This window comes from Mirounga angustirostris, unplaced genomic scaffold, assembly GCF_029215605.1.
Source record: "Mirounga angustirostris isolate CCGP_5_RB_7025 unplaced genomic scaffold, mMirAng1.0.hap1 SCAF_6, whole genome shotgun sequence".
Lineage (NCBI taxonomy): Eukaryota > Metazoa > Chordata > Mammalia > Carnivora > Phocidae > Mirounga > Mirounga angustirostris.
In genome coordinates this window covers 116056282-116070078 of record NW_026991714.1, presented here as the reverse complement: position 1 = coordinate 116070078, position 13797 = coordinate 116056282, and the positions used below count along the sequence as shown (strand labels likewise).

Sequence of the window (13797 nt, the reverse complement as noted above, 5' to 3'; positions counted from 1 at the left end):
AGTATTTGCCTGGTGAATCTTTTTCAGTCCTTTCAGCATTTTGAGGTTCTTACATTTTAGATTAAGTCTCTTGTAAATAGCATTTCACACATTTAACCAATCTATCCTTGTGGTCATTCAATTAGAGAGGTTTTTTTTTTTTTTAATCCACTTTACATTATTGGGATTACTGATATATTCTTATTTATTTTTACCCTCTTATTTTGTGCTTGATGAAAGAAGACAAATAGATGACCAATAAGCAAATAAAAAAATTATTCATTATCATTAATCATTAGGGAGATGCAAAGTAAAACTGCAATGAGATATCACCAGTATCTATCAGAACGGCAAAAAACAAAACCAAAAACAACCTAGACAACACCACATGCTGATGAGGATACAGAGCAACCAGAACTTTTAGACATTACTCACAGAAATACAAAATGGTACTGCCACTCTGTAAAGCAGTTTGGCAGTTTCTTATTAAATTAAATGTACACTTACTATAAAACTCAGCAATTTCACTCCTAGGTATTTATCCAAGTGAAATGAAACCCTATACTCTCATAAAAAACTACATCAAAGTTTATAATGGTTTTATTCATAATCACCACAAACTGAAAACAACTCACACATCCCTAAATTTGGAAGTAAGTATGGTATAGTAGTCATACAGGGGAACACTACTCAGCCATAAACAGAATAAACTACTGATACACGTACCAATGTTGATAAATCTCAAATGCATTATGTATTATGTATTATATATAAGTGAAAGAAATCAGACTTAAAAGGCTACATACTATGTGATTCCATTTATTTTTTTTAAAGATTTTATTTATTTATTTGACAGAGAGAGACACAGAGAGGGAACACAAGCAGGGGGAGTGGGAGAGGGAGAAGCAGGCTTCCTGCTGAGCAGGGAGCCCCATGTGGGGCTCGATCCCAGGACCCTGGGATCATGACCTGAGCCAAAGGCAGACGCTTAACGACTGAGCCACCCAGGCATCCTTATGTGATTCTATTTATAGGAAATTCTAGAAAAGGCAAAATTACAGGGACAGAGGTAGGTCAGTGAGTGCCAGGAGCTGGGTTTACATAAAAAGGTTAACCACAAAAGCACAGGAGGATTTTGGTGGGTGATGGGACTGTTCTTTATCTTGATTGTGGTGATAGTTACATGACCGTAATGTTTGCCAATAACAATAGACCTATATAGTAGATATGGGTTGAACTGTGTCTCCCAAAAGTTCATATGTTGAAGTCTTAACCCTAAACCTCAATACCTCAACATATGACCTCACTCAGAAATAGGGTCTTGACAGATGTGGTTACCCTAAAAACAATATTGAGACTTCCTGTTTCAGATACTACATGTAAAGAGCTTATAAGTTGCCATTCCCATACTTAAAACAAAAAAAAAGCTGAACAAACTGAAAACCAGCAACCTTTCTTCAATCCACTGGAGACACAGGTAGGAGGGCAAACCATCACCCCAAAATCTACAGAGAGATGAAAATCCTGAGAGTTACAGCCAAGATCTGCTTACCTGAAGGAACACTTAAATGGTAACTTTAAGAACTGGTAGGGGTTGAGTATGGACTAGCATGAGATTGAGGAATTCCTGGAGGCCATAGTTTTGGGGGGGGGGCTACCATACTATTGAGAGTTTTGTCTCTAGGAATCCCACCTGGTTCTCACTGTGAAGAGTCAAGAAAGATCCTCTTGTAGCTCAGGCAGAGGGAGTAGAAACAAACATTAAGAAAAAGTTTAGAGCAGTTTCCATAATAAAGGTCTATACTCACTTTATCAGAACCCTATCTCATCTGGGGTAAGGATATTTCACTGATTCCAGACAGGAATGGGGGGAGGGGAGACACTAACAAACACAATGAAGGTCATGGCCTAGGAACACAGGTCCACCAGAAGACTGAGACTGAATTATAAGATTATAGATGGTTTCCCTTCCCTGATACTTTACCACCACACTAACAGGGATCTAACATAATAACAGCAGATTACAGGTGAAAGAGTTACAAGACACAGATTCTTTCAAAGGAGGAGCTCTTAGGGAAACCCAAAGACAACAGGGGAGACAAAACAAGGAAACTAGAGGAATCTGAAGCCTTGGCACTTATAGCTACAACAAACATTAAACAAAGCCCAACTCCTAGCTAGTTTAATATAAAAGCTCACACTAAAGGCCTATTTAATTCAGTTACTATTACCTAATACATTGCATCTTGCTCTCAAAAAAAAAATTACAAGGCATACTCAAAGAAAATCACAGTATGAAGAAATAAAACAAACATCAGAACCAGACTCATATATGATAGATTTTACAATTATCAGACAGGGAGATTAAAATAACTATGATTAATATGTTAAGACATCTAATGAAAAAGTAGACAACAGGGATGCTATGGTGAATGCTGTGAATTGTGTAAGACTGATGAATCACAGACCTGTACGCCTGAAACAAATAATATGTTAACTAAAAAAAAAAGGAATGATGAGGCTGTAGCAAGAAAGGAGCAGAACCTGCAAGGGAACTTTAAATAAGCCTTGAAGGGACAGGAGCACGGAAGCCAGACTGCCTGATTTCATATTTCTAGCTGAACAGATTACTTAACCGCTATTTACCTCACTTGTGCTAATTTAAAATTGGAATAATAATAGTACCAGTCATAAAAAGTTGTTCTTAGGGCACTTGGGTGGCTCAGTTGGTTATGCGACTGCCTTCGGCTCAGGTCATGATCCTGGAGTCCCGGGATCGAGTCCCGCATCGGGCTCCCTGCTCGGCAGGGAGTCTGCTTCTCCCTCTGACCCTCCTCCCTCTCATGCTCTCTGTCTCTCATTCTCTCTGTCTCAAATTAATAAATAAAATCTTAAAAAAAAAAAAAAGTTGTTCTTAGGATTCTTAGTTAATAAATGTAAAACATTTAGCAGAGCATCTATGTTCTTCATCAGGGGAAAATGGTTACTCTGTGGAAATAGTGCAGTATGCACCTGTGGATATAAGAACTATGTCCTTGGGAGAAGATGTAATTTAGCTCTCTTAGTTTTCCAGAGAAGGTGAAATTTTTGGAGCTTATCACCTAGAGCATTGGTCTGCAAAGGAGAGTGCATACTACCCAGAGGATATGAAAAATAATCCAGTGGAATTTGGAAAGAAAAAATGTGCCAAGAAATGTAAGGGATTATTGTCATTTGGTTCATGATCATCACGGGCAGCGCGGATTTCCTAGACATCCAGTCCTTGGCATTACTGCTCCCTAGTAAAGAATTCTCTTCCATGCATGGGATAGGATTTTTTTCCTGGCCTTCTTATGAGTAGGTGGGACCATGTTATTAGTTCTGGTCAATGAACTATGAATAGAAGTCTCTAACCAGTCTCTCTCTCCCTGAATAACTGTAGTGGGCAGAAACCCCTGCTGACATGCAGTGGACATGTAACATGAGCAAGAAATCAATTTTTGTTGTAAGCTACTAATGTCTCTGGGGTCATTTGGGGAAGATTCAGCATAACCTACTTTATTCTGACTGATACAGTATCAAATAGGGATCCTTTTTTTCACCACTACATAGATAACTGGTCTTTAAATACCATTTATTGAATTACTCTAAACTTTTCTCACCAAATTAATTTCATACCTGTCATGTATGACATTTTGATATGTAAACACAACTCTTGATCACCTAATCTATGTCTGTGTCTTCATATGCCAATATTACACTCTTATTTATTATAGTATAACTTACAAGTTTTGATAGCTGATGATGTCCATTCATATTAAAAATCGTTATGTTTTCGGGGCATCTGGGTGGCTCAGTTGGTTAAGCGACTGCCTTCGGCTCAGGTCATGATCCTGGAGTCCCGGGACCGCGTCCCACATCGGGCTCCCTGCTCAGCAGGGAGTCTGCTTCTCCCTCTGACTCTCCCCCCTCTCATGTGCTCTCTCTCTCTTTCTCTCTCTCAAATAAATAAATAAAATCTTTAAAAAAAAATAAAGTGCTTTGCGGCATGAAGATTATTCAAAATGCATGAAAGGGGGAAAATACAGAGATTATTTAGAACACAAGAGGGTTTTATCTTCCTGCTCCTAAAAAGATATCATTATGCCATCATATTAATAAAAAGGCAGAATAATGTCAAAATAACCTATTCTGACTCCATGTCTCGGCAAATCACTTGAGGGAAAGAGGTTTCATGTGCCATTACTGTATATACTAATATGGTCACTGGACTCAGCGGGCCACTAACTTAATAGAAGTTAGTTAGTAGAGAACAGCAAATATTTAGAAGCTCAGTCACCAGGATCCTTGCCTTTACAAAGATACAAGATTCCAACCCTAATCATCCTTCTACAATTCTGAACTTAAACTGGACTAGGGGGCAATGCTAGTTACTACTTCTAAATTATAGCAAGATCCGTTTAGTGTTATAGAGAACAATTTAATTTTCAAGTACATACTGGGTTCTAACAACTATAATGGCAAATACCACTTATTTCAGAAATTTGCAAAGTACAAAGAAAAAGACTCTAATTTTAACACAAACTAATTTATGACACCTTTCACAAACACGTAAACCACAGAGACACTGCACCATATTCAGCATCCCTGCTATACTGAGGAAACTTCAAATATATGTAAATGTAAGCCAAAACTCTTAGAAAATCTCCACATTAAAAAAAGAAAAGTAGTGCTTGCTTTGGCAGCACATATACTAAAATTGGAACGATACAGAGAAAATTAGCATGGCCCCGTGTGCAGGGATGACATGCAAACTCGTGAAGCATTCCATATTTTAAATAAATACATAAATAATAAAAATAAAAATAAAAAAGAAAGGTATCTGCAAAGTAGTATAAATAGGTAAATAGCTAAAAGGGAACTCAATTATGATTTCCCATTGAAAGTAACTGTAAGGAACTTATGGCAGATTTTGCATGTCATTATAACCTATTGAAAAAGTATTTTAAAATATTATTTCATGTACTATTGCCACAATGCCAGGGATTTCCCTCAAAAGAATCTGGTAGAAATGGAAGGGGGTGGGAGAAATATAGGAATGGAAACATGATAGTTCATGAATTGATAACTGTTGAAGCTGAGTAAGGGGCCTATGGGGGTACATTATCCTATTCTTCCTAATTCCATATAGGTTTGACATTTTATCCGTAAGAAAAGTTAGAATTATTATACACTCTTGATGAACAAATTTAATCTTCATACCCTAAAAGCAAAGAAAAACTAGTACCTTCCAATCTTTGAATTTTTGCTTTCACAGAAATAACAGCTTCAAAGGGTGAAACTCTCAGCTCAAAACATGTTCCAGTCAATGTTTCAATGAAGAGCTCCATGGTATCATAGAAAGGAAGTTTGTAGTAAAATGGTCCCACATTATCTTCATTGAAGAATGGAGGATCTTTTCTGTTATCCATTACTTTGACTTTTCTAATTCCTCTGGAATATGTTGTAGGCAACTGTATCCCAGTTCTAGCCAAATCAGCTTTGAACATTGGTAATATATATCGTTGTTCATGTTTTGAGTTTTGTACCTAAAAAAACAAGAATAATTTTTTTAACAAGACTATCTGGAAGTCTTATTCTGCCATAAAGACTTTCTGAATAACTCTGGCCCACATCAATCTGCCAGAGAGCCCCAGAATTCTTTTTAGTACTTAATTTGTCTAATCCTCTATCTTTCAAGTTTATCTCCAAAACCACTCCCCCAATCAGACTGTAAGATTATTAAGAACAGGTATATTTACAATACTTTCCTGTATCTTACTAGAGCTCAGCACATTTACTTATAATACATACTCGACAAATATATTTTTGTTAATGACATTTAAACCAATGAACTCCACACAGAGACATGTATTTGCAAGATTTTGAAAATTTTATGCATATCCTTTACTAATCCATGTAAATTGTTTTCTAATCCATATAAAATATAACTTTATAACCACTGTACATCTAAATCACTCTGAATAAAAGAACACCAACCATGTTGATAGGTTCCTTAAAAATAGGAAACTCACTAAATAACCAATAAGCATTCCAGAGTTATCTATCAGTACAGCACTAAAATGACATCAATATTGGTAACAGACATTAAGACATAATCTTTACACACAAACATGCAATGACTAATGAATATTAGAGGTAAACACAACAGACAGAAGTCCTAAGATAAATTACAAATGTATAATTAGGAGAATAGGGACAACCAAATTGATAAATTGCTATTAATCAGTGAAAACTCTGTAAAGGGAATGTCTTGAACTTAAACTACGACAGGTGATACACATCTTCTTGGAGGGGTAGGTATATCTTTACAATAGCTTTATTAAAATATAATTTACATACCATAAAATTCACCTATTTAAAGTCTAAAATTGACTGGTTTTCATTATGTTCACAGAATTGTACAACCATCACAATCATCTTTAAAACATTTTCATCACCCCAAAAAGGAACCCCATACTCTATAATCATCACTCCCAAATTCTCCCTTTCCCTCTCAGCCCTAGGCACTCCCTAATCTACTTTCTGTCATTTTGCCTATTCTGGTCATTTCACATAATCATACAATATGTAATCTTTTGTGAATGGCTTCTTTCACTTATAACATTTTCAAAGTTCATCCATGATTCTAAGATGTATCAGTATTTCATTCTTATTGCTGAATAATAATCCATTGTATGGCTATACCACTTGTTTATGCAGCCATCAGTTGATGGGTGTGTTGGGTTGTTTCCAATTTGGGGTTATTATGAGTAATGCTATGAGAACATTTGATTACAGGTTTTTGTGTGGACATGTTTTCCTTTCTCTTCCATAGATACCTAGGATTGGAATTATTGGGTTAGGTGGTAACTCCACATTTAGCAATTTGTGTTACCACCAACTGTTTTCAGAAGTGGTCTGAACCATCTTACATTTCCACCAACAATGAAAAGAGGGTGATGATTTCTCACATCCTTGCCAATACTTTTTATTACCTTTTTTGATTAAAGCCATCCTAGAGAGTGTGAAGTAGTATTTTACTGTGGTTGTAATTTTCTTTCCCTAAAGACTAATGATGTTGAGCATCTTCTTAGGTGCTTATTGTCTGGCTATTTGTATATCTTCTTTACAGAAATATCAATTCGGAAAAATACATTCATATCCTTTGACTATTTTTACTTTGGTTGTCTTCTTATTACTGAGTTATAAAAGGGATTTTTAATGTTTTTTAGATACAAGCCTCTTTTTTTTTTTAAGATTTTATTTATTTATTTGAGAGAGAGAGTGAGAGAGAGAGAGAGCACAAGAGGGAGGAGCAGGAGAGGGAGTAGCAGACTCCCCGCCGAGCAGGGAGCCCGATGCGGGACTTGATCCCGGGACTCCAGGATCATGACCTGAGCTGAAGGCAGTCACTTAACCAACTGAGCCACCCAGGCGCCCGATACAAGCCTCTTAAAGATATGATTCACAAATATTTTCTCCAGTTTTATGGGTTGCCTTTTAACTTTCTTGACAGTGTTCTTCAAAGTACAAAAGTGTATTTTAATGACCTCCAATATGGCTGTTTTTCTTTTGTTGCTTGTGCTTTTGGCAACACATTTTAAAAGCTTGACCTAATCCAAAGTAATAAAGATTTACTTGCATATATTTTTTTTCTTTTTTTTAAATTTTATTATGTTGTTAGTCACCATACAATACCTCATTGGCTTTTGATGTGGTGGTCCACAATCCATTGTTTTCGTATAACACCCAGTGCTCCATGCAGTACGTGCCCTCCTTAATACCCATCACCAATGGCTGACCAATGGCTGATAAATTGCTAACCAATCCCCCCTCCCACCTCCCCTCTAAAACCCTGTTTGTTTCTCAGAGTCCATAGTCTCTCATGGTTCATCTCTCCCTCCTATTCCCCCCCCACCATTTTTCCTTCCCTTCTCCTAATGTCCTCCATGCTATTCCTTATGTTCCACAAATAAGTGAAACCATATAATAATTGACTTTCTCTGCTTGACTTATTTCACTTAGCATAATCTCCAGTCCCACCCATGTAAAAGTTGGGTATTCATCTTTTCTGATGGCTGAGTAATATTCCATTGTATATATGGACCACATCTTCTTTATCCATTTATCTGTTGAAGGGCAGCTCGGCTCTTTCCACAGTTTGGCTATTGCGGACATTGCTGCTATGAACATTGGGGTGCATATGGCCCTTCTTTTCACTACATCTGTGTCTTTGGGGTAAATACCCAGCAGTGCAATTGCTGGGTCATAGGGTAGCCCTATTTTTAAATTTTTGAGGAACCTCCACACTGTTTTCCAAAGTGGCTGTACCAATTTGCATTCCCACCAACAGTGTAAGAGGGTTCCCCTTTCTCCACAACCTCTCCAACATTTGTTGTTTCTTTCCCTGTCCATTTTTGCCATTCTAACTGGTGTAAGGTGGTATCTCAGTGTGGTTTTGATTTGGATTTCCCTGACAGCTAATGATGATGAACATTTTTTCATGTGTCTGTTAGCCATTTGTATGTCTTCTTCGGAGAAGTGTCTTTTCATATCTTCTGCCCACTTTTTGACTTGATTATTTGCTTTTTGGCTGTTGAGTTTGAGAAGTTCTTTATAGATCTTGGATACCAGCCCTTTATCTGTAGTGTCATTTGCAAATATCTTCTCCCATTCTGTGGGTTGCCTCTTTGTTTTGTTGACTGTTTCCTTTGCTGTGCAGAAGCTTTTTATCTTGATGAGGTCCCAGAAGTTCATTTTGCTTTTGTTTCACTAGCTTTTGGAGATGTATCTTGAAAGAAGTTGCTGTGGGCGATGTCAAAGAGGTTACTGCCTATGTTCTCTTCTAGGATTTTGATGGATTCCTGTCTCACATTGAGGTCTTTCATCCACTTTGAGTTTATCTTTGTGAATGGTGTTAGAGAAATTACTTGCATATATTTTTCTAAGAATTGTATAGTTTTAGCCTTATATGTAGGTCTATCCATTTTGAATTTATGTTTGTGGATGGTGTGAAAGAAGGGTCCAGCTTTATACTTTTGCAAGTAAAAACCAATTGTCCAAGCAGCATTTGTTGGAAAAACTATTCTATTCCCATTGAATTGTCTTGGCACCCTTGTCAAAAACCAATTGACCATGAATATGAGGGTTTAATTCCAGTCCCTCAATTCTTTTTTTTTTTTTAAGATTTTATTTATTTATTTGAGAGAGAGAATGAGAGAGAGAGAGAGAGCACATGAAAGGGGGGAGGGTCAGAGGGAGAAGCAGACTCCCTGCTGAGCAGGGAGCCCGATGCGGGACTCGATCCCGGCACCCCAGGATCATGACCTGAGCCGAAGGCAGTCGCTTAACCAACTGAGCCACCCAGGCGCCCTCCAGTCCCTCAATTCTATTACACTGATCTACATATCTATCCTTATAACACTACCACATTGTCTTTTTACCTTTGCAATAAGTTTTGAAATAGAAAGTGTGAGTTCTCTAATTTGTTCTTCCCTTTCATGATTCTTGGTTATTCTGAGTGCTTTGAATTTCTGTATGAGTTTTAGGATCAGATTGTCTATTTTGCAAAAACACCAGTTGGACTTTTGAATAAAAATTGTGTTGAGTATGCAGATTAATTTGGAGAATATTACCATCTTGACAATATTGTTTTATAATCCATGAACATGCAATGTCCTTCAGTTTATTTAAAACTTCTTAAATTGCTTTCAACAATGTTTTATAGTTTTCAGAGTACAAGTTTTGCTTTAAAAAAAAGTATTCCTAAGAATTATATTCTTTTTGATGCTACTATAAATGAAATTATTGTGTCCTATTCAATTTGTTCATTGCTAGTGTAGAGAAATACAATTGATCTTAATATATTGATCTTGTACACTGCAACCCTGCAGAATTCATCTATTAGTTCTAATAGTTTTTCAGTGGATTCCTTAGGATTTTCTTCATCAAAGATCATGTCATCTGCAAATGGAGATTTTTACTTCTTCATATCCAATCTTCAACATTCCAATAAGATGCTCTTTATTTCCTTCTCTTACCTAATTACCCTGCCTAAATATGCAATACAAGGTTGAGTAGTGGTGGTGGGAGCAGACCTTCTTGTCTTATTCCTGACTGTAGAGGAAAAGCATTCAGTCTTTCACCCTAAGGTACTGATTTTGGCTGTGGGGTTTTCATACATAAATCTATATTGCATTGAGGGCATTCCCTTCTACTCCTACTTTAAGTGTCTTTTTTTTTTTCAAATCATGAAGGGTACTGGATTTTGTCAGATGCTTTTCTGTCTAGTGTCTATTGGGATGATCGTGTGTTTTTTGTCTCTTATTCTATTAATATGGTGTTTAAAAGAACACTGATGGGGGGCGCCTGGGTGGCTCAGTCAGTTAAATATCCAACTCTTTATTTCCGCTTAGGTCTTGATGTCAGGTTGGGCTCCCCACTCAGCAGGGAGTCTGCTTGAGATTCTCTCTCTCCTCTCCCTCTACCCCTCCCCACCCCCGTGTGCTTGCTCTCTAAATAATCTTAAAAAAAAAAAAAAACCAGATTCTGATATGTTGAACCAACCTTGCATTCCTGAGATAAATATCATTTGTATATGGTTTATAATCCTTATATATGTTGCTAGATTTGCTTAGTATTTTTCGAGGATTTTTGTATATATATCCATAGGAGATACTGATCTAGTTTTATTTATATATCTTTGTCTGGTTTTGGCATCAAGGTAATATGGGTCTCACAGAATACACTGGGAACAAAATTTACAGAGTCCCCATATACTCCCTGCCCCCACACATGTACAACCTCCCCATCAACATCCTACACCAGAGCAGTGTATTTGTTACAACTGAAGAAACTGCACTGATACCTCATTATCATGCAACACCCATAATTTACATTATAGTTTAATCTTGGTGTTGTATATTTTACTGGTTTTCATAAATGTGACCACCATTACACTATCACACAGAATACTTTCCCTGCCCTTAAGTCCTTTGTAGTTCACCAATTCACCTACCCTTCCCTCCCAAATCCCTGGGAATCACTGATATTTTTACCATCCCCATAGTTCTGCCTTTTCCAGAATATCATAGAGTTGCAATCATATAGTATGTAGCCTTTTCAGATTGGCTTCCTTCATTTAGTAATATGCATTTAAGTTCCTTCCATGTCTTTTCAAGGATTGATAGCTCATTTCTTTATGACATTGAATAATATTCTATTGTATAAATGTTCCACAGTTTATCCATTCACCTACTGAAGGACATATCTTGCTTGCTTCCAAGTTTGGGCAATTATGAATATAACTGCTATAAACATCTGTGTGCAGGTTTTTGTGTGGACATGTTTTTAACACACTTGGGGAAATGCTAATGAGTGTGACTGCTAGATCTTACAATGTGTTTAGTTTTATTACAACCTGCCAAAGTGTCTCCTAAGTGGCTATACCATTTTGCGTTCACACCAGCAATGAATAAGAGTTCTTATTGCTCCACATCCTTGTCAGCATTTGATTTTGTCCGTGTTCTGGATTTTGGCCATTTTAGTAGGTGTGTAGTGGTAACTCAGTGTATTAGTTTGCATTTGCCTAATGACATATGGTATGGTAACATAGCTATCTTTTTAAAAGGTAGAACTGAGCATGTTATTTCTTAGCTCCAGGCCCTATGATGGCTTCCACAGAAGAGAATGCCTATAGAATAAAATCACAGAATTAAATTCACTCCCTACATGGGGCGTCTGGGTGGCTCAGTTGGTTAAGTGACTGCCTTCAGCTCAGGTCATGATCCTGGAGTCCCGGGATCGAGTCCCGCATCGGGCTCCCTGTTCGGCAGGGAGTCTGCTTCTCCCTCTCCCACTCCCCGTTTGTGTTCCCTCTCTCGCTGTGTCTTTCTCTGTCAAATAAATAAATAAAATCTTTAAAAATAATAATAATAAAATAAAAAAATAAAAAAATAAATTCACTCCCTACAGAATAAAATTCAGACTCCTGAGAAAGGCCCTGAGGTCATGCATCTCACCTTCCAGCCTCATTTTATTCATACACATACATCATCCCACCCTGCAACACCTCTGGTACATCTGTCTTCTAATCGTTTGCACCTGCAGCTTCAGAATACATCAGCTTCTATCTCATTTCTCCTGCTTGACTCTACCCACTGCCATCCCCACACTTGGCTACCTAACAAGCAACCTAATCATCTTTCAAGACTCAGCTCAAATAGCAACTACTCCACAAAGCCTTTTATGGTGACTCTCCTTTGTCCCCTGACCTCCATCATATATTACAATTACATTACAATCAATTTCACTTTTACGTGACTTTCTTATTCTCCTAAACAAACTGTAAGCTACTTAAGAGGGAAACCACATCTGATTTTCTGCCCTATCACCTACCACAGTGTTTTGTGTATACTGGTACTCATTAAAGGTTTGTTCAATGAAAGAGTAAATAAATATTCACTCTTTCAATTGATCCTTGGAACAAACCTGTGAGAAACATATATGGTACTACCCTTGTCTTAAGAAATGAAAAAATATTTGGTCATGCTCTAAAAGTTTGTTTGTACAAATACTGCTTTTCCATGAGAATCATGCTATGACTCACTCCAAAGTAAGTCCACCAAAGTCTGTCCAACTCATAATATACATGCACATACATGGATTTCTGCTATAGTGTGAATTTTTATAACACCAACTGGAAGTAGAATTAATTAGGGAACCTGAATTGCACTGTAAAGACTGCTAATGGTCCTACAGAGATGGCACTGCAAGAAGAAAAGCTGGTGCTGGCAGCACAGCTGCTTTGAGTGCTATAATACTATTTATCAAAACAATGAGAAATAAATATAACAATACAAAGTACTATGCTAATAATACCACCGGTGACAGTGGTAAAAGGCCACAACTCTTAAATATAAGCCAAATAAATGGCTATCTTGCTCGGGTTTTGTTTTTTATATCTTTAAAACACTGAAATGCCTGTAGGAAAAATGAATTTTTATGAAGCTAATCCCTAACTTCTTTTTCCCCCTCATTGAAACAACTGCTTTTATAATATGATTTTGGGTAACATGTGGATTCTTAAAAACACACCTATCATGCTCCATCAAATAAGAATGTACTAAAGAATTATCAGTGTCCGTTTCCCCAAAGCCAACAGCACTCCCACCTACATAGTAGCAGCTCTAGCAACGGAAGTCAGGGGTCCGGAATGCTGAAAAAAGGCATGGGTGACCAGTGCCTGTCCAAGGAATTTAGAGACAGAAGATATAAGGAGCATTCCCTTCACCACAGTACTCTGCCACAACAATACCCCGAATATAATAAACAAGTGGAGACGGAAGAAGGTAACAGACAGATTTGGAAGTCCTTCAACCATAATGAGAATGGATAAAGCAACCATGGGCCAAAAGAAAAATAGCAACTGAGTGCAGCACTAAATGGCACTGGAACACCCACCAAAAGTTTGGCAACTAATCAATGGAGTAATCTCCAAAATCCAGAAAGGAGCAAGGTTGGTAACCAAATTCAAAACTGAAATGTGTGCCTCTAAAAAATAGTTACACTTCTCCTCAGTAGAAAACACAGTAAGAGAGAACAAAATGAGGCTGTGAAACTTGGTTAAGCCAGACTGGAGGACTAGATGATGGCAGAGGAGCAAATGAAAGTTCCAGCAGGTCAAAGACCTAGTCAGTATTAACACCGGGGCCCACTGACAGCTTCTGAAAGTGGTGTGTGGTCATTCTCCACTAAGCATATTATGGAACCCTATGATGCTGGAAAACGAGGGGCAAT

General features: G+C 37.4%; 1 protein-coding gene and 1 non-coding gene across 9 annotated transcripts in view; one reads left to right on the top strand and one right to left on the bottom strand.

Annotated features, from left to right (window-relative positions):
• ZFAND4 (zinc finger AN1-type containing 4) overlaps positions 1-13797 on the bottom strand; it is an 80932-nt gene that overhangs the window by 66123 nt on the left and 1012 nt on the right. For 5 of the 8 annotated variants that reach the window (XR_010412504.1, XR_010412503.1, XM_064594958.1 and 2 more), the window contains exon 2: positions 5246-5546. The exons of 1 other annotated variant lie outside the window; for it this stretch is intronic. Coding sequence is in view for 3 of the 7 variants with exons in the window: in XM_064594958.1 (XP_064451028.1) it covers positions 5246-5507 (262 nt within the window). In the remaining 4 variants the exon portion in view is untranslated. Of the gene's footprint in view, positions 1-3744; positions 4669-5245; positions 5547-13797 lie in introns of those variants that run through there. 2 more of the 8 variants (XM_064594961.1, XM_064594959.1) reach the window with 2 other exon arrangements.
• LOC123847192 (U6 spliceosomal RNA) lies at positions 4688-4795 on the top strand. The gene has a single exon (XR_006791446.1). It is a non-coding gene; the product is annotated as a U6 spliceosomal RNA (small nuclear RNA).